General features: G+C 38.9%; 1 protein-coding gene across 7 annotated transcripts in view; it reads left to right on the top strand.

The window, feature by feature from the left end:
- Nucleotides 1-23,323, top strand: part of dagla (diacylglycerol lipase, alpha) — a 350,361-nt gene that overhangs the window by 247,218 nt on the left and 79,820 nt on the right. For all 7 annotated transcript variants that reach the window (XM_073049359.1, XM_073049360.1, XM_073049358.1 and 4 more), the window contains 2 exons: nucleotides 6,360-6,494; nucleotides 10,881-10,958. In XM_073049359.1, coding sequence (XP_072905460.1) covers nucleotides 6,360-6,494; nucleotides 10,881-10,958 — 213 coding nt within the window. The remainder of the gene's footprint in view (nucleotides 1-6,359; nucleotides 6,495-10,880; nucleotides 10,959-23,323) is intronic.

Consider the following 23,323-nt stretch of genomic DNA (forward strand, 5'->3'; position numbering starts at 1 on the left):
TTCTCATTAGCTGTTTCATTTTCTTTGAAATTTTACTCAATCACTCTGTATATAATATTCAGTTTTCTGTAGTGTATTCAAATGTGTCAATATTTCTGATGTAGTCAGCCATTTCTGTTTTTTTATTATTACTATTATCTGGTATGCACTGTTTTAAACCCATGAATTTGTTCATTTTCTGCCTTTTTTAAAAAACTTGACCATGTTCTATCCCTTTATAAGAAGCACATGATGCGCTGCTTCTTTAAAATGAACTTGAACATCTCACTGCACTTTAATCTCAGGTCCTTTTAAAACTTCCTTGTCACCACTGTTATGTATGTTTTGTAACTCCAAAACAAAAAGTAATTAAAAGGAAATCAAGGGAGCTGGGAATGCAAGTCTTGTTTTTTACTTTAAGTGTGTGCGCATATGACATGGTGGCGTGGTGATGTATGCCATTTATGTACTCTTACAGATAACATGCAATGCATTATGTAAACAACAAAGAATGCTTAATCAAGCAATATATTTACAATATTACTCAAATATTACTGAAATTAAATACACAACAGCATGAATTACGAGGCTCCAGGGTGAGAACTTTGTTCAAAATCAGCATGGTTTTTGCAGAGATTATAAATATGCGGTACAGTAAGTAGGGTGATACAGGTGTACCAGAAACAGCCAACTTAAAAGGGAGCAGGTATTAAACAAAATGAGCGCAGAATGGCCATGGAACTTGTTCCATTCCAGTGTAAAGCCATGCATCTTGAAGATTGCAAACTGGATACTCACACTGATGGCTGCATTGGCAGTTCTGGTATGTATGGCCACACATGAATCTTTATGCTCTTAAACCAAAAGCATGATAAGCTGAACTCACTGTATAGGTGAATGTGGGAAGTTTACCACTGCCAGATTTCTGGGTCAATTTGTTAAGTTTCTCAACAGGATTTGTAAAGAATGCCACCTGTTATTTCACAAATCTGAATTTTGCTTGACTTCACTGAATTGAAGAATATCCACAAGGGAGCTTGTAATTATCGAAGTTCTTCAGTACCCTAGGTGGAAATTTATCACGGCATATCTTGAGATTTTAAACCATGTTCAATTTTTACTTGCCTTAGAGCTATATCCCCCAACAATAGAATTTCATTTTCACTTTCTTTTATGGGAACGCTATTGGATAACAACATTAAATACTGTAGCAATTTCCCTAGCTCCAAAAATTTAAAAAGTTGAAATACTGTGTATATTCAAAGGGACTGGTAACATATGTGAAAAGAAAGATATTGTTAACATCTTGGGTCATTAAGCCTTCATCAGAGATGAAGAGAAGTATAAATAGAGCTAGAGGAAGGTGGAAAAGCAATGTGAGAGAATGAAGCCGAAATATTTCCAGCACTTGCAGCTTCCAGTAGTATTGAGTGTGCTGTTTTTTTTATTCAGAATATACTTAAAATATTTTGTTCTTTAGTTTGCAATGATCTGTTACAAATGGTTGATATAAGGGAAAAAATGAAAATGGGAAATCAGCCCGAATGCACTGAAGCACCTTCACAAGTAGGCCAAATTGTATTATTTAAATTATATTTTACAGTACAAAATAGGCAGCTTATTTTTGTAAGGTTTTGTGACTGAAAATGAGGCAGGTAAAATTTGATTGGGATGAGTTGATTGCTCTCTGTTTAGTTGTCCTAGAAACAGGTGTGCTGTTCTAAGTCATTTCGATTCCTACAATTAAAATCTCAAAATAGCATTTGTTATGAGTATAATAAAATGAGACTGTCAGTAGGTTTGTCCTTAATACCGTATGCAGACACTTAGGTTCAGACTGCTGGAGAAATAGTGATTAGCAATAGTTTCTGGCAGCATTGGATCTGATGATAGTTCATTTTAGTAGTCTAATAAAGCAAATTGCAAAGAAATTTGTATGTGTGTATATGGTGTATCTCATTCTAATGACAATACTGGAACTTGGTGTGAATGAAGATTACTATCCTATTAACTTTGTGATTTCTCAATTAGTGCAGCTGTGATGCAGCATGTCTGGCCACCAGGACTGGTCAGCCAGGCCTGCATTTGCTTTCTTCCTTCTGCCCACTTTTGCACTCGCCACACTGGTAGTCCTGTTAACTTGTTTATGGAAACTGCAGAAATACCTCAAATGTTTAAAAAGAGCAACCATATATGGGGAGTGGGAGGGTATGGCTGAAGACCCAAGACTGAATTTCTATTAATACCCCTTGCCACTGCCCTCTTCCTATTTCCCACTGTACGTTCAGGTCCCTGGGGCTCACTCAGTGCTGAACACCATACTCTACTAGTCCTGGAGCTGGGAGCTGAGATATGCAAGAGTTCCTGGAACCGCGTCGATCCTGGTCTGAGCTTATTGGCCTAAATTAATACCAGCTACAGATCCAACTGTATTCTATAGCTGTAAAGTAAAACACAGTTTTCGTGGGCTCAAGACTATCACTGTATTACACTGGGGCACTGTACAGGATGGAAAGGAATATCATAGATGAGGAAGATGGATCAATCTGGAGGCAGTAACTAGAAAATTGAGGATGCAGTTTGTAGTGAGTAGAGCAGCAAAAGCCTAACTAAAAGCACTAATTTCTGGGTACTTAAGCTTAAAATAAACCTTTTCTCTTGGGGCATACTTGAAGAATTTTGGTCTCTAAATCTGATCCATCCTGAAAAATAGTCGTGTTGCTAGATACAGGGTTAAAATTGATAAAATATATTTGTGGCTATCTCTCGAAATTATAGGTCTTCTGTTTCAATTATTGAGTCTGTTATCATGTGTTTATTGTGCATGAGAGAAGGCCACATCTGTCAAAACCTGACCGTTGCATCTCCAGCCTGATGTGAGAACTTGAAATTTCAGACTTTTTAACTGCTTCTAATCCTGCTAATATGGCTCAATAAATAATGAGAGTATGTTGACTATGCACAGTACAGCATGTGTCAGTGTGTTGCAGCGATATGGGAGTATGGAATACACTGGAAGTCAGACTGGTGCTCCTGACCTCTTGCTTTCTTTCTAAATTCACTGTATAATGTAGATCAAGAACATCCTGTAACCTTTGTAATGGCCCCTCAATTCATGTCTACCTTAGCTGGAATGCAGTGCAGTCATTTGAATGGAGTTGTTAGACCAGCATAGCATGATACAGGCCCTTCAGCCCACAGCATTGTGACAACCTTTTTACCTACTCCAAGATCAATATAACCCTCCCCTCCCACATACCCCTCCATTTTTTCGTCCATGTTCCTACCCAAGAGTCTCTTAAACATCTCTAATGTATCTGCTACCTCCAGCAGTATGCACCATGCACTTAACACTCTGTCCTTTTTTTTTAAAAAAAGACCTCTGACATCTCCTCCCTCCCCCAAACTATACTTTCCTCCAATAACTTCAAAAGTATGGCCTCTCATATTAACCACTGCTGCCCTGGGCGGGGGTGGGGGGGGGCTCTTATCATATATACTTCAAAGAGATAACTCCCAGCTTGCTCAGTCCTTCCTCCTAAAACATGCTCTTGAATCCAAAGAGCATTCTGGTACATCTCTCCATTGTCTGTAAAGTTTTCACATACTTCCTATACGATGTGACCAGAACTAAACACAATACTCCAGCACAGTTTTATAAAGCTGCAACATTACCTTGCAGCTTTGGAACTGAATCCATTGACTAATGAAAGCTAATAAACCATACAGCTACACCTTAACCACTTATCAACTTGTGTTACAACTTTGAGGGATTTTTGTACATAGACACCAAGATCCCTCCGTTCATGCACTCTGCTATGAATCTTAAGAATTGTTGACTTCATTTAAAATAGAATTTTAATTAACACTTTTTCATTAACTTCTCTCTATTTTTGTTATTAACAGCAATTTTACATGATTTTACACGTATAAAGAATACATGCAAGAAAATATGTGTAGAAATAAGCTCCCAGTCCCTCAATCTTACCCCTCATTTAATATAATTCTGGCTAATCTGATCATTTTAGCTCCACTTTTGCACCTCATTTGCCTTGTATTTCAGAAATTTATCTACCTCCTCTTTAAATAACTCCAGGAATCTAATTTCCATATTCCTCTGGTGTAGAGAATTCAAGAGATTCACCACCTTCTGTTTTAAGAAATGAAGCTCAGTTTTAAAAAGGAATAACCATGTCCCCTCATTCAAGATTCTTCCCGTAATTTTCTTTATAATACAGTTTTTATACTTAATTTTATCAGTTCCAGCTCACTAATTTGTAAACAAGTTTTAAATTGGAGAAATAACTATTTGACTAAACAAACTATTAAAAGTCATCAGGAATACTGGTAGTGTTGTCCAATAGCTCAGTCATCATAAGATCAATTCTGCTCACAGTACAGTTGTGAAGCAGGGTTTATTGCTAGCAATGTTGCCATATTAATCAGTGGATTGAAAATAATCTGGCCGATTATCTAAGGTCCCTCTATAAGATTACACTAATCTTTTGCAGTAATAGTTACTGTTAATGTCAAGTGTAGTTGTGTTCAGCTATTTAATTCTGATATATTTTTAATATATTTATACAGCTCTTTGTAGATCATTACGCTACATTGCATGCATCACAGTGTTGCACAATTTAAAATTGAAATATTTGAGCTGATTGAGGCAAAACTGTTCATTCCATTGCTTGTATCTTTTTTATTATAGACTTTCACATTTTGGTCCCTTTTCGCTGCTTTTTGTGATTATTAATTGGAAGATCTTTGTTTAATTTTAGTAGAATACATTATATCTCCTCAAAATTAATCAACAAGCTTCAAGACAGAGGCATCAGTACTACTTTGTGCAACTAGATCCTCGGTTTCCTCACTTGCAGACCCCGTAATTTGGATTGACATCAACATCTGTTCCATCAGCATAGGTGCACTACAGGCTCCGTGTTTAATCTTGCTCTTCACACTTTATACTTATGGTTGTGAAGCTAAGTACAGTTCCAATGCCATATTTAAGCTTTCTGGCAACACCACTTTTTGTTGGCCGAATCAAAGATGGTGACGAATCAGCATATAGGAAGTGGTTTGAAAATCTGGCTAAATGCTGCCACAACAACAACCTTTAACTTAACGTCAGCCAGAAACCGGAGGTCCATGAACCAGTCCTCATTGAGGGGTCAGGTGGTGAGGGAAACTTTACATTCCTTGGCATTATCATTTTAGAGGATACTTGGTCCAGTGCTATTACAAAAAAGGCATGGCAGCACCTCTATTTTTTAGGAGTTTGCAAAGATTCGGCAGGTCATCTAAAACTTTGACAAACATCTATACATGCACAGTGGAGAGTGTCCTGACAGTTTGCATTGCAGCTTGGTATGGAAACACCAATGCCCTTTAAGTGGAAAATCCTAAAAAAAAGTAGTGGATACAGTCCAGTCTATCACAGGTGAAGCCCACACCACCACTGAGCACATTTACAAGGATTGCTGTCACAGGAAAGCAGCATATGCCATCAAGGATCCCTACTATCCAGGCCAAGCTCTCTTCTCACTGCTGCCACCAGGAAGCCTTAGGTCTCACACCACTAGGTTCATGAAGAGTTATTACCCCTCACCCATCAGGTTCTTGAACCAGAGTAGCTAACTTCACTCACTCCAGTACTGATGTGATTCCTCAACCTATGAACTCACTAAGGACTCTACAACCAATGTTCACAATATTTATTACTTATTTATTATTGTTATGTTGCTTTTTTCCCCTTTTTTATATTTGCACAATTTGTTGTCTTTTGCATATTGGTTGCTTGTTCATTTTTGTTGTGTGCAGTTTTTCATTGATTCCATTGTGTCCTTTGTATTTACTGTGAATACCCGCAGAAGATGAATCTCAGGGTACTATATGTTGACAAATATATACTTTGATAACAAATTTACTTTGATCCTTGATATAATGTCATAAGGTACCAGCCTTGGCTCAACAGTGCAATTTTTGAATCTGACCAGAAGTTTGTGAATTTAAACCCCACTTTGAAAGGAGCAATGAACTGTGGTGTGTATGTGTAAATGTCAGATCATTATTCACAGAAGGGTATATATTATTGCAAAGATAGAACTTTCCAATATCTGGTAGAAAGTCCTCAGAAGTGCCAATGCTCCTCACTGCAAAGGAATTGCTAGAAAGATTACAAGCTTATGGGATTTGCAATTCTAATGCTGGATTTTTTTTAACATATGATGACCTCACAAATGATGCATATGGGTTTTTTCCCTCTACAGAAAAAATAAGACATCATGCATGGTTTTATAGTAAAGGTATTTTGTTTTTAAACATAATAATGCTAGAAACACAATTCTGTTTTGCTAATAATGCTGTTATCTGCTTTACAGGATGCATATTCTGAAGTTGCTTTTCTCTTTGCTGAGTTCTTCCGAGACTTGGACATTGTGCCCTCTGACATCATTGCTGGTCTTGTATTGTTGCGTCAGAGGCAGAGGGCTAAACGATTTGCCGTCCTGGATGAAGTAAGCAATTTTTAAAAATTTTAGTGCAGATAAGCCTTTGTCCTATGATTTCATGTAAACAGTATTATATCTTTAGATTTAGAACTTTATTTCTTACACCCATCTCACAATATGAGTCAGTAAAAATCTTTATGTTGCATCACCATTGCTGTGTACAAGCAATAAGGAAGGGAAATGTGGGAGAATATTGCCCAGACACTAGGAATGTGTGCATACTTGTTTTGTATTCATGTATGTCCAGTCAGGTACAATGTACAGTGAGATATGCAATAGATCAATGTGTATTGATAAATCTGATGGCCTGGTGAAAGAAGCTGCCCAGCAGACTTTTAGTACTGTCCTTAATGCTGCTGCAATACTGTTTGCTGGATGGAAGCATTTGAAACAGCTTGTGATTGGAGTGGCTTGAGTCCGCATGATCCTCCAGGCCCTTTTTTAGGCACCTGCTGCTGTAATGTCCTGAATAAAGGACAGCTGGGCCTTCCGCACCACTCTCTGCAGTGCCCTGCAATTGAGGGTAGTACAGTTCCTGTACCAGGTGGTGACACAGCCAGTCAAGATGCTCTGGGTGGTGCCCCTGTAGAAAGTCCTGAGGATTTGGGGACTCATGCCAAACTTCTTCAGTCTTGTTTTACTCTTATAGAAATTCTTTTCTATTTTTGAATAAGCCTAGGTTTTGGGCAAAAGAAAGACCTGTAATTATATAGGGAGTATTTAGTATCCTTGAGGCTTTGTTACTTTTTCAGGTAACCTCATGAAAGGTTCTCTACATGGTGGGGATGATCACAGTTGGATTTCATTCTGGATTTGTTCCTGGCTTTCCAAATACTCCTCTATACCTCTGGCTATGTCTCAGGAGCAGTTCTCAGACAAAGAAACTCAGTTGTTATTACGTTTGTAAAATCAACCCAAGAAGGCAATCAAATACAGATAGCAGATTTTTTCAGTGTTCACATTTTGACCAAGTTATTAAGCTTGTTTAATTTTCAGCTTCACATTGGAGCCTATTCAACCAGGATCTTCATCAGCCTATCCCAAGACATTAGTGTTAGCAGAAGTTTTGCTGTAAAAAGGTCTATATATATCTTCTATCTATAGGACATTAGGACAACCATAAGATGTATCTTATGGCTGCCTAAAAGTCTGGCACAACTGGAACTTATGGAGTGATATTTGGCCTCTCTAACAAGAAAAACCAGGACTAGCTTGATGCGAATGACAAGGAGATTGAGGAGTTAATCTGTTGCACATAAAAGGTGCACATAAAACAAAAGAGATGATCGTTGACTTCAGGGGGACACGGAGCGACCACTCCCCACTGAACATTGACGGCTCCTCGGTAGAGATCGTTAAGAGCACCAAATTTCTTGGTGCTCACCTGGCGGATAATCTCACCTGGTCCCTCATCACCAGCTTCATAGCAAAGAAAGCCCAGCAGCATCTCTACTTTCTGCGAAGGCTGAGGAAAGTCCATCTCCTACCCCCCCCCATCCTCATCACATTCTACTGGGGTTGTATTGAGAGCATCCTGAGCAGCTGCATCACTGCCTGGTTTGGAAATTGCACTATCTTGGATCGCAAGACCCTGCAGCGGATAGTGAGGTCAGCTGAGAAGATCATTGGGGACTCTCTTCCCGCCATTACGGACATTTACACTACACGCTGCATCTGCAAAGCAAACAGCATTATGAAGGACCCCACTCGCCCCTCATACAAGCTCTTCTCCCTCCTGCCATCTAGGAAAAGGCACCGGAGCATTCGGGCTCTCACAACCAGATTATGTAACAGTTTCTTCCCCCAAGCCATCAGACTCCTCAATACCCAGAGACTGGACAGACACCAACTTACTGCCCTCTACTGTGCCTATTATCTTGCTTATTATTTATTGTAATACCTGCACTGTTTTGTGCACTGTATGCAGTCCTGGGTAGGTCTGTAGTCTAGTATAGTTTCTTTTTTTCTGTGTTGTTTTTACATAGTTCAGTGTAGTTTTTGTACTGTTTCATGTAGCACCATGGTCCTGAAAAACGTTGTCTCATTTTTACTGTGTACTGTACTAGCGGTTATGGTCGAAATGACAATAAAAAGTGACTTGGCTTGAGGTGCTTTTTGATGGGAAACAGCTCTACAGGTTCCTGAAGGCAGAGGTCCAGCAAACATCTGTGACCTTAAAATCATTTGGTGGGTTTCAAGCACACATGGGGCAGCAACTTATTAACTGCCATGACATGTATTGGTTCTTCAGCATTTTAATAGGTCTGCATGGTCAAAACACCCAAGTGTCCTGAGAGCCAAGAACAGAGCTCAAATCAACAGTCGAGTTTATTGACATATTCACAGGTTCACTAAAAAGCTTATTTGCAGCAGCATCTCTGACATAGCATCAGATACACAACATTAATAAGAGATTAACAACATAGATTATACAAGAAGGAACATGATTGAACAAAAAAACCTATGCTAGCACAAAGTGGTCATAGTTTTGCTATGTTGAGGTTGCGCAGGTTGGTTCAAGAACCAAATGGTTGATGGCAAGCAGCCATTCGTGAACCTGGTGATCTGTGATTTCATGCTTAATGATTTCCTGCCTGATGATAGCTGTGGGCAGATAGCATGGCCTGGATGCTGGTTAGATGTTGCCTTTTTGAGGCTTGCACCACGTATAGATACTGATGGTAGAAAACGATGTTCCATTGAAGTACTGGGCAATGTTCACTTCTCTCTGCAGTTTCTTACATTCCCGCAGATTCGACTCACCAGACCATGATGTACCCAGTCAGGATACTTCCAGTGGTACATCTGTAGAAATTTGCTAGAGTGTTCAGTGACATGACAAGCTTCCTTAACCTTTATAAGAAATAGTCTGTCTTCCTTGTAATTGCATCTACGTGCTGAACCTAGGATAGGTCGTCCAATCTGTTAGCGCTTGTCAGAAACATTAAGGCAGCTAAAGACCCATCTAAAGGAACTTCGAGGACCTCCTCAACTGTGATTCTCCTTAGCTTGAATAATCCTGACTCCATCCACAGTAAGCTATTTGTACCAATTTTGCTAACTGACAAGAAGTTATGAAGGCCACATCAATCAAAAATAGTAAGCTCTTGGGAACAGACCTTATCCCTGCTAAAATTTAAAAACTTGTCAGTGTAGAGATGTGGTCACAAAGGCCACCATATTATAATGCATATCAGTGAAGAGAGGGACCTCAGAAATATCATGATAATTTTCTAAGAGATGAGACCAATGGTGATAGCTATAAAGGTTCTCCTTATTGGCTTTCTGCCCTCCCCTAGTAGCCCCCCACCCTCACCCCCCCCTTCCAGATTACAGTGTGGAATCTTTTAGCTGGAGGCTCAGTAAATGTAATCTTCAGAATTCTAACACCAAGAAAAATGCAAGGAGGAACAAAACCACTATGTGACAACACTTTCAACCTCACTTAATAAGGCCTTTGACTCCACGGTTGAGAGGGACTGTGGAACAATTTCCACACGATTGGTTGTCCATAGAAGTTTGTTTCCAACTTGTATTGCTCCATAGCAGCATGTAATCAATGATCCCAAACTACAAACATTTGTAGATCTACAGTAGAACCAATCTCATTGAAAACAGGTGGCGAAAAAGTATGCGCCAATGCCCCAGCATTTTACTGATTCTTTCTTAGCCCTTTGTTACATTTCACTTCCAACAAACTTTCTGTGGGAGTGGAGCTAGTCTTTAGAACCTGTGGGAAACTGTTCAACCTGAAGTCACTACACTGTAGAGCCAAGATAGCTCAAATCTCAATATGAAACTGCAACATGCAGATAATGCTGCAAAACAATTGAAACATTGCACTGAAGCATACAAGAGGATGGGCCTTGCACAGAACCAATGTCCTCCAACAATTTTCCCATGCTGCTTTCCAGCAATGAAGCTCACAGCTATACGCTAGAAAACTCTTGTCTCTTCCAAGATCTTGGGAGCCACCTCTTGAAGGCAGACATCAATGATGAAATCCACTACCAGCTTCAAAGTGCCTGCTCAACCTTAGGTCAATTGAGGGGAGGCTATTTGAACAGCTTGTTTAGATCTGTGATTATAATTGATTAACACACTTTATTTAAATCAAGTATAAAACATAATTTTGTGTTAAATATGAAGAAACTAATATGTTGGACAGTGATCATAGAAAGATTATGAAGGCTGAAAATTTCAGAATACAGTTGGAGAAATGCAAACAGATCATCACCTGAAAGTGAAAATTAGTTAATACTGTATCTTGCCCTTCAATGGTATGAGGGGCAGGGGCGGGAAAATAAAGACATGATGAACAGAGGAATAAATCCATAGTATTGGAATGTTTTTATTAAAGCAACAAATTCATTTTTTTTCTTTTTCTCTCAGGCAAATAATGACATTTTGGCCTTTTTATCGGGAATTCCAGTCACCAGGAATACAAAGTATCTTGACTTGAAGAATGCTGTGAGTATTGTTTATAAATATATTTGAACACTGGTATATAATGTATTTTGAGTTAAAGAAGAACAATGAGATATGAGTAAATGTGTTATTCCAAGAATCACTTTTATTTAGTATCAATTTACCAGCCAGCACACAAAAAATAAATTCAGTAATTAGATCTGCGTAATAGTTTTGATTATATTTTCTTTTGGGTAAAAGAATGATATTCTAGCCATAAATGGAGTATTGTGAATGTTTACCAGTTTGATTCCTGGAACGATGAGGAGAGATTGGGCCGACTAAGCCTTGTAGAATGGGAGGGGATCTCACAAAATTGCGTGGAGTTATGAGAGATCTAGACAGAAAAGATGTAGGAAGGATGTTTTTCCTGGTTGGGATGTCTAGAGCAAGGTCAGAGTCTTAGCTTATGGGATAGACAGTAAGGACTCAAATGAGAACTTCCTTCACAAAGAGGATGGTGAATCAGTTGATTTCTCAGCCCTAGAAGGGATGGAGGTCAAGTCATTGAGTATATTTAAGAAGGATGAAGATAGATTTCAAAGGGTATGAGGACAGAGCAGGAACACCGCATTGAAGTAGTGATTCAGCCACAATTGTATTGAATGGTAAAGCAAGTGTGTGGAATCAAATGACCGACTCCTGCTGTTATTTTCAGTTCATTAGAATCATGTGGGCTCCCAGGAAAGCAATCCACCAACTCCACAGCTTTTGGTTATCCCTGTGTAACCCTGCAACTAACTTACTCATCAACACAGCTTGTTATTTTTTTCCCATTAACCCACAGTGTAATTTATAGTAGTCAATTAAAAGGACATTAGCAACAAGTACAGAGAAATTTTAATCTAGCCCCTTACAAGAGTATCTGCCATTATTTCAATAGTTCCATTTAATATCAGAGAAATGTACACAATATACAACCTTAAATTCTTGTTCTTCGCAGACACCCATGAAAACAGAAGAGTACCCCAAAGAATGTGTGACAGTTTAAAAAAACATTAGAACCCCAGAGCCACTCCCACTTCAACCCTCCCACACACAAGCAGCAGTAAGCATCTAACCTCCCTCTCTCTACTTACTCCAGCAAAAAACATTAACATCCTCCACTCACCAAACAAGCAATAGCAAAGCCCCGAAGAAAGACCATGATCTGCAATACAACAAAAACTAATCGTTTACCCAACAACTTGACATACCACAGACTCACTCTCTTCCTAGTAAAGGGACAGAGAGGTGCAGCTCAGCTAGAGGGGAGATATAAGCAAAACAACTCACTGATCTGTGGTGTTAAAATCTGCCGTGTCACTTTTTCCGAGTTCTCTGACTCAAGAATCAGCAAACTCACCGCCACCAACGAGAGAAAGACAGAGAGAGTGCGATCCGAGTATAGAGCCTCTGACAGTTGATCCGCTGTTCTGGTTTTTCCATTTTCTCCATGGTGCTTCAGTTGGCAGCACCGGTATGGAATTGGCTTGTCCCCAGGGCCGCAAAGTCTCAGAATCCCGAAGGCACGCTTGTCTTCTAGACCGCATCCTTGGAATATTGAAAGACAGCTGACCAGTGAGCACCCATGAGCGGGTACCATCGCCACAAAGAGCCAAAGTTTGAGTGCAGCTCTTGATCAGGGTCTTTGACAGAACCCCATCCACTTTGAAAAGGAAAAAGAGAGACATTTAGGTAGAAATAAGCTGTTTCTGCAGATGAGCTCAGAGAAGTCGTTATCTAGCGCCATCTTAGCAACAGAAATTAACATTTTCTTTCCTAGTTTTATATATATTTTACCCTAGACTTTTATATGAGACAGTTATAATAACTCACACTTTTCCCTCTTCTTTCTCTTGAAAACAGACCTTAGCTGGTATAATCTTTCAGAAGCCAGCAATTTTCTGGTATTATAACTGAATAGCAAGTTTCATGTGGGTTTTCACACAATGAAAGTGATTTATCTGAATTTTTTGATTTGCTTTATTCAAACTTTCCCTGACTGTTGCTTGAGAACTCTTGTCATTCTATTGTGAATGTTTTATTACATTGATACAGAACTGTTAACCCACTGATAGATCTGTGACAACCCTCCTTTATAAATAGATGAAAAATGTGAAATATTTTCAAATCTCGTTGTTCTGCCCTAATGCAAGAATTGTAAATGTTGAAGGAACATACCAAAACCATCACTGTGATGAAAAAAAACTTTGTTTTGATTCTTCCGTAGAAAAATACTTTGTTTTAATATGGAATGATTTTATTGCATTGTTTTGTTGCATTGAGAAAATGGTAGATTCAATTGTAACCCCCTGGTAAGCCTCAGGCTCGCTCAGCTCGCTTCCGTCTAGGGGGGAGCAGCCTTCAGCCCCGCCAAACTTGTGTGGATGCTGTGTGATGTCCCCAACACGCCAAATAACAGACAGTACATCATATGCGATTAAATGATTACACTTTATAGATCGTACTGGAACTATGTACTTAATAGAGATACAATATAAAAGGAAAAGTTAAAAGGTGCCAAACTTATCAAAGTCCAAACCACTTCGTGCACAACCGTTGGAGCTCAATTAACGAAGTCTTTTGGCCACCATTCAATCCCCTCAGACCTCCTCGACTCGTAGCTCAGGACCACCCGAAGTGATCAACCAAGCACCCCCGGCATGTCTGTCTTCGTCTCCTCTCCTTGCCGAAAACCCTGGCCTCGGTCCCCTGCTCGGGGTCCGTTCCGTCGCCCAGCTTACAGTGTCGCGTCCTATCTCTCACCCCTTCTTGCCGACTCCCCAAAAGCCCGCCAACAATAGCTTACAGACCCAGAAGAGAGAATAGCATCTATCCCAATTGGTTAACAAATGAATACAATTCTCGTTATCAGTAATTTTAACCCAAACAAGCTTCGAGAGAAAACACCCTCTCACCAGTTAGCATAACAAAGAAACATTCTTACTTTTAACAAAACAAAGAAGCCATTTTGATTAACATATGCAGTAACATAAAGAAGAAACCCCTTACACAATATAGACGTCAAAGTGGAAATGCTTTAAATTGTAGACCAAACTTTGAGCTGGAGTTTCAGATAAGGGGTTGAGCACCCCTTATCTGAAATGCTTGGGGCTGAAAGTGTTTCAGAATTTGGATTTTTTGTGTTTTGGACTATTTGTAACCTCAGGCAGAGGTGAGAGGACGTAATGGAGTGAAATATACCAGCTAGGCAGCAACAGTAATCTTCTGCTTAATGTCAGTAAGATGAAAGAGCTGATTGTTGACTTCAGGAAGGGTAAGGCAAGGGAACGCGAACCAAGCCTCATAGAGGGATCAGTAATGGAGAGAGTGAGAAATTTATTGTTCCTGGGTGTCAAGATCTCTGAGGATCTAACCTGGTCCCAACATATTGATGCAGCTATAAAGAAGGCAAGACCGCGGCTATATTTCATTAAGAATTTGAAGAGATTTGATTTGTCACCCTAAGGCACTTGAAAACGCTAGCCAATAATATTAAAGAGGATACCAAAAGTTTCTTCAGATACATAAAGTGTAAAAAAATGAGAGTGGATATCAGATCGCTGGAAATCAATGCTGGAGAGGGTAGTAATGGGTGACAAGTAAATAGTGGACGAACTGTTCAGCATTTTAGGTTTTTATCAGCAACAATCTTGGCAAACTCATCAATTAATTTTTCTGCTGCTTTATCATCACAAATCTTTAAAAATTTAAAACTGTGCCTTTTCTTAAATTTCTCTAACCAGCCTGTTGAATATTTACAATTAACTTCAATTTTCAGTTCATTATGATTAATCTTTGCTTTTTTCATGATCAGCATACCATTAAGCAACATGTGTTCAGTTTGAGACTGACAAATTCACTCTTTCAATATATGAATAGAGATCTTCATCTTTCACTTTATGCACTGTTTTACAGTTTTTCATTAACATATGTTTCAAATGTTCATTACATACGTGAGGTCACTTCTTAGAATTCTGTGTTATGCAGAAACCTGCACATCGCCCGAAAACCCTCCTAGCATCTTCTGGAATTTTCTATTTGTGACATCATATCAATGCTCAAAAGAATTTGACTTTTTGAGGTTTTCGGATTTGAGAGTTTCATATAAAGGGTACTCAACCTGTATTTGCTGCAAAAACTCTGCCCTCTGCTGGGAGAGAGAGGCCAAAAGTAATCTGATGTATAAAGTTCTTGTTGACATGAATCATGGTGTATTGTTTCTGTGGTGTTTGTGTCAGCACTCTGAAGGAACAACCAATCAATTCCTTTCCAATTTCCTGTAACCATGACTTCTTCCCTCACATTTTAGGTATGTATATAGTGACACCTATTGAATGCTTGCTGAATCTGATTCTAGCTACCTTTTTAAAGTAATGCAACCCAAATAATTGTAATTTGAAACAAAAATGACTATCTTTTCATTTCGTAACTTCCCTTGAATTATCAACCCTCTTGCCCGGAGAAAAAGTTTAGGAAGCCTCGTCCAAGCATTCCTTGTTTCCAAAATAGAAATTCATCACCCCGGTACCATTCTAGAAATTTCCAGTCTCTCACACTTCTGTGCACCAAACCTTTCTGTTATCACCAGTCACTTATCTTTCACCATCTCTATACTTAATGTTCCCATGTCCTGGACTCTTAAAGTGTGTTCTGTCTTACCTTTTGTGACTTGAAGAAGCCCATGTCTCCAGTCTGTCCCTGAAAGTTCTGACAGTTTTGCTGGCAGTCTGAGCGATAAGGTTACAAAGTAATTTATTACCAGGTGTAAAAAAATTTGAAAAATTGGAAATTATTTAACCGTTCTTCAATTATAAAACTATCTAAAAATCCCTCAAAACCGATTGAAAATAGAGACACACCAAACCAAAATAATTTATAAAAAAGAACTTCGTCTTTGCTTTGTTGTTCTGGCTGCTCAATTCCTGCTGAAAGGTGGTCAGGATATTATGCCAGATCAAACCCTGATCCATCTGGTGTCCCAACAGTGTAGCAAAGTGACAGGTTCAATCTACTGAATCCATTGATAAATTCTGATTGTTTTTCATTGCATTGACCATGCAGATGATTCCAAAGCTATCCTTCACTCGCTATCAATATCTTGATTGACTAAACCAATAATTGAAAGGGGTCTCTTTACCCCTCCCCAACACTTTCCATTCAGAACATGTATCAGAAGTGCTACATATCCAGTGCCTCCAGCAAAGTTAACGGCCCCTCTCATCCTTCCCACAATCTCTTTAACCTCCTGCCATCAGGCAGAAGGTATCGCAGCATTAGAACCAGAACTGTGAGACTAGGTAACAGCTTCTTCCCACAGGCTGTTAGATTTCTTAACACCCTGCTGTCATCCAGCACACACGTACACACTGTCTGTATGGCAGGGTATGCCATCCCTCCCCTACTCTCCACTCTCATCCTGCTCTGGTCATTTTTCATCTCTTCTTGCTGTTGTTACACATATTTAAACTACTGCTTGTTTTGTTATAATAGTGCCGGTAACATTATACTGTCTTACATAAACATCCACCACGACTTTAGGTCAATCAGTCAATCTTCAGGTCAGCCACTTAGGGACTTGCGTGAATATTATTTTGTGATTGTATTTGCTGTTCCTTGGCCCTGGAGGAATGATGTTTCATTAGCTGCATATGGTTGGACTTGTTTATGTACATAAATAGCATTCATTCATTCTTGAGGGAACAATGTGTTGTGTTTTGTCACTGTTCTTTCAGCTTTGTTGCCTCTATTCTCCTACCCCCCCCCCCCCACCCCCTTTATATATTTTCTGTAATATATAAAGGTGTAAAGCTGGCTGGATCTGAGCCACCTTTGGATAGAAAGCATGGCAAGATCTTGGTTAAAATCAAGGAAAACATAGATGGAAAGAGTCCAGTGATGCACTTAATATGCTAATAATGGGTCAATGAAAAGCTCAAATCATCAAAACAATGTCCGAGAAAGAACCTCATTATCAATTCCATAGAACTAGCCCATGTATCTGCCGCACAACATCTCTATAATGGGTACAAAAGTCAGATAATATAACATGTCATCAATGATTGACACTTGAATCTTTTCCAAGGCAGATGCTATCACCTCAGTCTGAAACTGAGCAAATACTTAAGGTGCTCCCATAATCTTATGATTTATATTTTTTTAAAATTCTTTGATTGTCTGGATTATACCTGGAATATTTCTTGCATCTCTGAAACCAGCCCACTGTGCTCTCAACTAGCAGTACAGTCCTTCCCCTGCTGCTGTTTAGCTTCTGTTTAAAGCTCTGTGATTTGCTTTAGACTGTTATATTTAAAAATGCTCTATATATTTTGCAGTTTTGTGACATCTAAATATTTGTCTTTTTAATATGCAAAGTTGAACAATAATAGAGCTTTGAGTAGTTGTAGGTCACCTAATTAAGATATTCAGTGAGGTGCACACGAAGCTTCTGAAATTTATAATCACCAGAACTGAAATTAAAATTAATCCTCGAAATTCAGCATCTTTTAAATTGTTTGAATGGTAAATGTTTGTATCCAGGTTGCAAATCAGCAATTTGAAATTAAATAGTATCAACTGAATGTGGATTTAGTTTCAACATAATTCTCTGCATTTTCTAGTAGTGTCTCTTCACTCCATTGAATTTGTACAGTTTTTTTGAAATTGCTTGCAGTGTGAGGTGATGTATATTCCAGCACAATCTCAAAATATTAATGTTCATCTCTTGCAACTACTTTAGTGACAGTCCAAAGGTCTATAAACTATGGTCAAGTCAGCTTTCTCATTATTCTGTAATCCCTCCTCCAGCAAAGAAGCTCATCCTCAAGTAATTTAAACTCCTGCTTTTAAAGTTGGTGGTCAAGTCATTGTTTAGTACACCAGCTGATTCTATTGGTTAAGTAACTAAATCAAATTTACTCACTTTACTGGATGAGATTTTGTCTCTTCAATATAACAGCTGATTTGTGCAAGAAGTATTGACAATGCCATTACACTCACTTGAGAAATGAAAGTGTATAATATTCTCAGTGCTTGGATTAAGGTCTTCAGAATGTTACCATGGAAGTAAAAAAATGCAATGTAATGTAAATCGGATGCAGGAGAAGATTGGGAAATTTGTATTATATAGGAACTCTTTACTTTTGCCTGTCATAAGACAGATTCAAAGTTTTTTTAAATTCACATTCGCTATAAGCAGCATTTCCAATTCCTCGGTCACAAATCTTTTAGCTGAGCATACTTGCTGGAGACTAGTCTCATTCTGACTCATCCAGCTGGCCACACTAATGCTGACTTTGTGGGCCCTGCCAGCACCATACTGTCTTTAACAACTGTTCATTTATCAACACAATCCTTTTGTCTGCACGTTTATTTTGAACGATTGATCATGAACATTTTAATTTTGACAGAAGCATAATTTATGTAATTTGTGTAGCAAATCTGATCATTAGTCCTAGTTCATCCTGCAATAGAACTATGACCTAAAAATCTCTCTCCCATCTCATCAATTTTCCAACACATACTGTAAGGACCCATAGACATTGTTAGCAAAATTTTGCATCTTCTCCACACGTCCCATTTAGCTACAATTAACCCAATTTTCATTCTTGGTTCCATAATATGGTTAATACTTGTTTTGTATTCCAGTGCTAGCGCACTTAAAATTTGCCATTATAATCTCCCTCCTCGATTATGAAAAAGCCTTTATACATCTATCCTTGCAAACTGCTACCTTAGCTCTGCCCTCTCTTTCTTTTTTAAGGGCATTGTACCTATTGTAGCTCAAATACTGAATTGGCAACCTATATTACTTGCTGTTGAGCAGGATTTGAATGCAGACCTTCAGCCCCAGTGGCAACCCTACCAGGGGGTGGGATTTACATTAAGAGTCATAGCAAATGATCTGTGACTTTTGGAAGATCTATTCTGGTCCTGAAGCAAGGGCAATAAACTGAGAGGAAGGATTCAGTAATGGTGTTCTGGGAAAGGAGAGCATTGACATGTGAAGGAAAAATAAATTAAAAAAGAAAATTGAGTGAATTTCTTCACACTCTAAGAATGATGGCAGTCTGAAACTCATTGTTTGAAAGAATGATGAGGTGGAAACAGCTTGACTTAAGTGGTTGTGAAGCTGTTGGAGTCAATTATAAAGGACAAGGTTTCAGGGTACACGGAGGCACATGATAAAATAGGTCAAAGTCAGTATGGTTTCTTTAAGGAGATAACTTGCCTGACAAATCTGTTAGAATTCTTTCAGGAAATGACAAGCAAGATAGTCAAAGAATAATCAGTGGATGTTTACTTGGATTTGCAGAAGGCCTTTGACAAGATTGTGCACATGAGGCTGCGAAATAAGAGTCCATGGTATTACAGCAAGGAGTGGGGATAAATGGGCCTTTTCTGATTGGCTGCTGGTGACTAGTGATGTTCCGCAGGGGTTGCGTTAGGACCACTTCTTTTCACGTCAGTGATTTGAATGACTGAACTGATGGCTTTTTGGCCAAGCTTGCAGATGATCCAAAGTCAAGTGGAGGGACAGTTAGTTTTGTGAAAGCAAGGAGTCTGCAGAAGGGCCTAGACAGATTAGGAAAATAGACATCGAAGAGGCAGGTGGAATATAGTACAGGGAAGTGTCTGATCATGCACTTGGTAGAAGGAATAAAAGCATAGACTATTTTCTAAATGGGGAGAAAACTGAGAAATCGGAGCGCAAAATCGTGCAGGATTTCCTAAGCCTCAACTTGTAGGTTGAGTTAGTAGCAAGGAAGGCAAATGCAATGTTAGAATAAATAAAATACAAGAGCAAGGATTTGATGCTGAGGCTTTATAAGGCCTTCGTAAGACCACACGGTGTATCATGAGCAGTATTGGGTCCCTTATCTAAGAAAGTATGTGTTGGCACTGGAGAGAGGGTCAAGAGGAGGTTCATGACAATGATCCTGGGAATTAAAGGGTTAATTTATGAGAGCATTTGATGATTTTAAGCTGGAGTTCAGAAAAACGAGGGGAAGTCTCATTGAAACATATTGAATATTGAAAGCCTATATAATGTGGATGTGGAGAGGATGTTTCCTATGGGGGGGGGGGGGTTGTCTAGGACCAGAGGGAATGACCTCTGACTTGGCAGCAACATCTCAAGCTCCATCATGCTGAACACTTCTGCTATCCAGGGTTGAGTGCTCAGCCCGCTGCTGTTCACGATACTGATTCAACACTGCGCTGCCAGATCCAGTTCAGATTGCATCATCAAGTTTGCTGACGATACAACAATGGTTGGCCTCATTGGCAATAATGATGAGTGGGCATACAGAGGAGGCAGAGAGGCTTGTCAAATGGTGTGAGAACAACAACCTGAGTCTCAACTTGAACAAGTCAAAAGAAATAATTGTGGACTTCAGGAAGGTGCAGGTTGACCATTCTCCATTGCACATTAGTGGCTCTGCTGTGGAGAGATTAAAAGCATAAAGTTCCGTGGTGTGCACATAATGAATGATCTGACTTGGACCCTCATTAGTCAACGTCTCTCCTTTTTTATTTTCTCATACATTTTACTGCATGCTTTCTCTTAATCTGAATGATCAGAAGAATATTATTTAATATTATTAATACATTTAGATATAAAATTGTGATCTTACCTCAAGCCACTATAATCAGAAATATATGCATCAGTTCTCTGTTTAGCATTTTCTCCTGCCAAAATAATGCAGTGGCAATAATATATTTATTTATTTATTTTATATTTAGACAGATACAGCGCAGAATAGACTGTTGGATACGCGCTGCCAGTAATCCCGCAACCACCGATTTAATTCTAGCCTAATTACAACACAATTTACAATGACCAATTAACCTACTAATGAGTACGTCTTTGAACTGTGGGAGGAAACCAGAGCACCCTGAGGACATACAAACTCCTTACAAAGGAAACCAGATTTTAATTCTGAACTGACTCCCTGAGCTGCAATAGCATTGTACTAACTGCTACACTACCGTAGTGCCCCATGAAATATAATCATAGATTGGATCTTCTATTAAATGTGACTTGGACAATATCTACAGGGAGATTACAACTTCCAAATAGGTTTGTTGCATCACTCATACTCTCTGCTCAGCCCACTATTTGCCCAGGTTAGTTATCAACAGCTGGCAGGTGCGTCTTACCTTTCTAATTACCCCTTCCCTCCATATTGATTCCTTGATTTTCCAGGGTCATTTGTTCCTGTGTCAGTTTGGAACTGATCAGTGCACATCTCTAATTTGAGTTCCTGTTGAATGCAGATACATCTGCTCTTTTGCAATGATGGCTAAGATTGGTTTCAAGGTCACAACACCTCAAATGGCAGGTATCTGTCATAGTATGAATTTCAGGAATGTATTTTAAATATTCATGCCTGTGCTTTCAGCAATGTATTCCTCTTTTCCTCATCTAAATCTTCTCGAATGTTATCCCTCTCTTAAACATTGGTAATAAAAGGTGTTCCATTGATGGCATTATCATAAATACATTGCAGTAAACTGTTGAAGGGTCTCAGCCCGAAACGTCAACAGTGCTTATCCTTATAGATGCTGCCTGGCCTGCTGTGTTCCACCAGCATTTTGTGTGTGTGTGTGTGTGTGTGTGTGTTGCTTGAATTTCCAGTATCTGCAGATTTCCTTGTGTTTGCAATAAACTGTTTGCTGGATTTTAATAGCTAATCATACAACAATTGTCCCAGCTTTGCTCTTCTCCATGTCATTTTATTTTATTTATTTTAAGATAAAGCACGGAACAGCGCCTTCTGGCCCAACAAGATGTACTATCCAGCAACATACCTATTTAACCCTAGCCTAATTGCAGCACAATTTACAATAACCAATTAATGTACTAACCAATACCTTTGGAATGTGGGAGGAACCCCCATGCTCAGAGGTGGTGTTAGAATTGAAATTTGAACGTCAACACCTGGAGCTGTAATATTATTGTGCGAACTGCTGTGCTCGTGTGGCGGGTCCAACACAACAGCACAGTTTTTCAAAAATAACTTTGGTTCAGACTAGAACATTTTAGAAGTTCCAGGTTTGATTGTCTGACTGCAAGAGAAGAACCAAATGATTTTTATAGAGCTGACAGAGAGTTTAAAAGATAGTACAGCTTCAGTACTCCTTATCCAAAATTCTAGAATATGAAAACCTCCAAAATCAGATTTTTTTTTGAATGGAAAATTCCACAAGATGCTGGGAGGGTCACAGGTGATGTGCATGTCTGTGTACCACAGACAGCTCTAGGAAGTGACCTCACAAATATAATGGACAGAACTCGTATAATAACTGCATGAAGCAAAAACTGAAGATATTGTTTGCGTATCGTCAGCGTCAGAGTGAACATGTGCTGCTTAACGGTGTGCTGATCATGAATCAAGCAAAAATCTATCACAACGAACTGAAAATTGAAGGTAATTGTGAACATTCAGCGGGCTATTTGCAGAAATTTTTAAAAAGGCACGGCATTAAATTATTTACATATCTGCCGAACATGAAAATCTAGCACCAGGACAAGTCTAAATGCTGATTGTTTTTATACTTTACATAAAACCTAAAAAATAATGTAAAATACAAATACTGTAGCATTTGAGTTAAAACACGACATCGTAGTTGGAGACTGAAGGCCTGCCGTTGTTTGTTGTTGTTCAACAGCAGATTCAGGTATTCTCCCCATGCTGCTGTGCTGCTTTTGTTTATATTAATGACATTTAATAATATTTACTGTTAAGTACATATATGTGATGAACAAGTCAAAAAGACAAAGACTGCTTACTGGGAGCTCATAAATAAAGAACCAGAAATGATGCCAATCCCAAGCTATCTCATTATATATTTTAAAATGCAAAACACTTAAGGTCCCAAGCATCTTGGATAAGGGGTACTTAACCTGTATAGGGCTGGGTGTCTACTGGGGTGGGTTATCTTCTGATGTTCTGTATAATTTGTTACAAGTACAATATGTTGTGGTAACCACAGTTAAAGTCATTGACCTTAGTGAACTGTGGAGCCAGTAGTGCATCTCTAACTAAAGCTTGCAACTGAAACAAGAATATCAGAATTGTATTGAATTGACCTTGTTTCGTACATCCTTCACATACATGAGGAATAAAAATCTTTACGTCTCTGTCTAAATGTGCAAAGTGCAATCATAATAATTTATGATAAATAGAACAGTCATGTAACATAAGAGTACACTCAGTGCGAGTTAATCAGTCTAATGGCCTAGTGGAAGAAGCTGTCCCAGAGCCTGTTGGTCCTGGCTTTTATGCTGCAGTACCGTTTTCCAGATGGTAGCAGCTGGAATAGATGATGGTTTGGGTGACTCGGGTCCCCAATGATCCTATGGCCCTGTTTACACACCTGTC

Source organism: Hemitrygon akajei, chromosome 6 (assembly GCF_048418815.1).
Source record: "Hemitrygon akajei chromosome 6, sHemAka1.3, whole genome shotgun sequence".
Classification (NCBI taxonomy): domain Eukaryota; kingdom Metazoa; phylum Chordata; class Chondrichthyes; order Myliobatiformes; family Dasyatidae; genus Hemitrygon; species Hemitrygon akajei.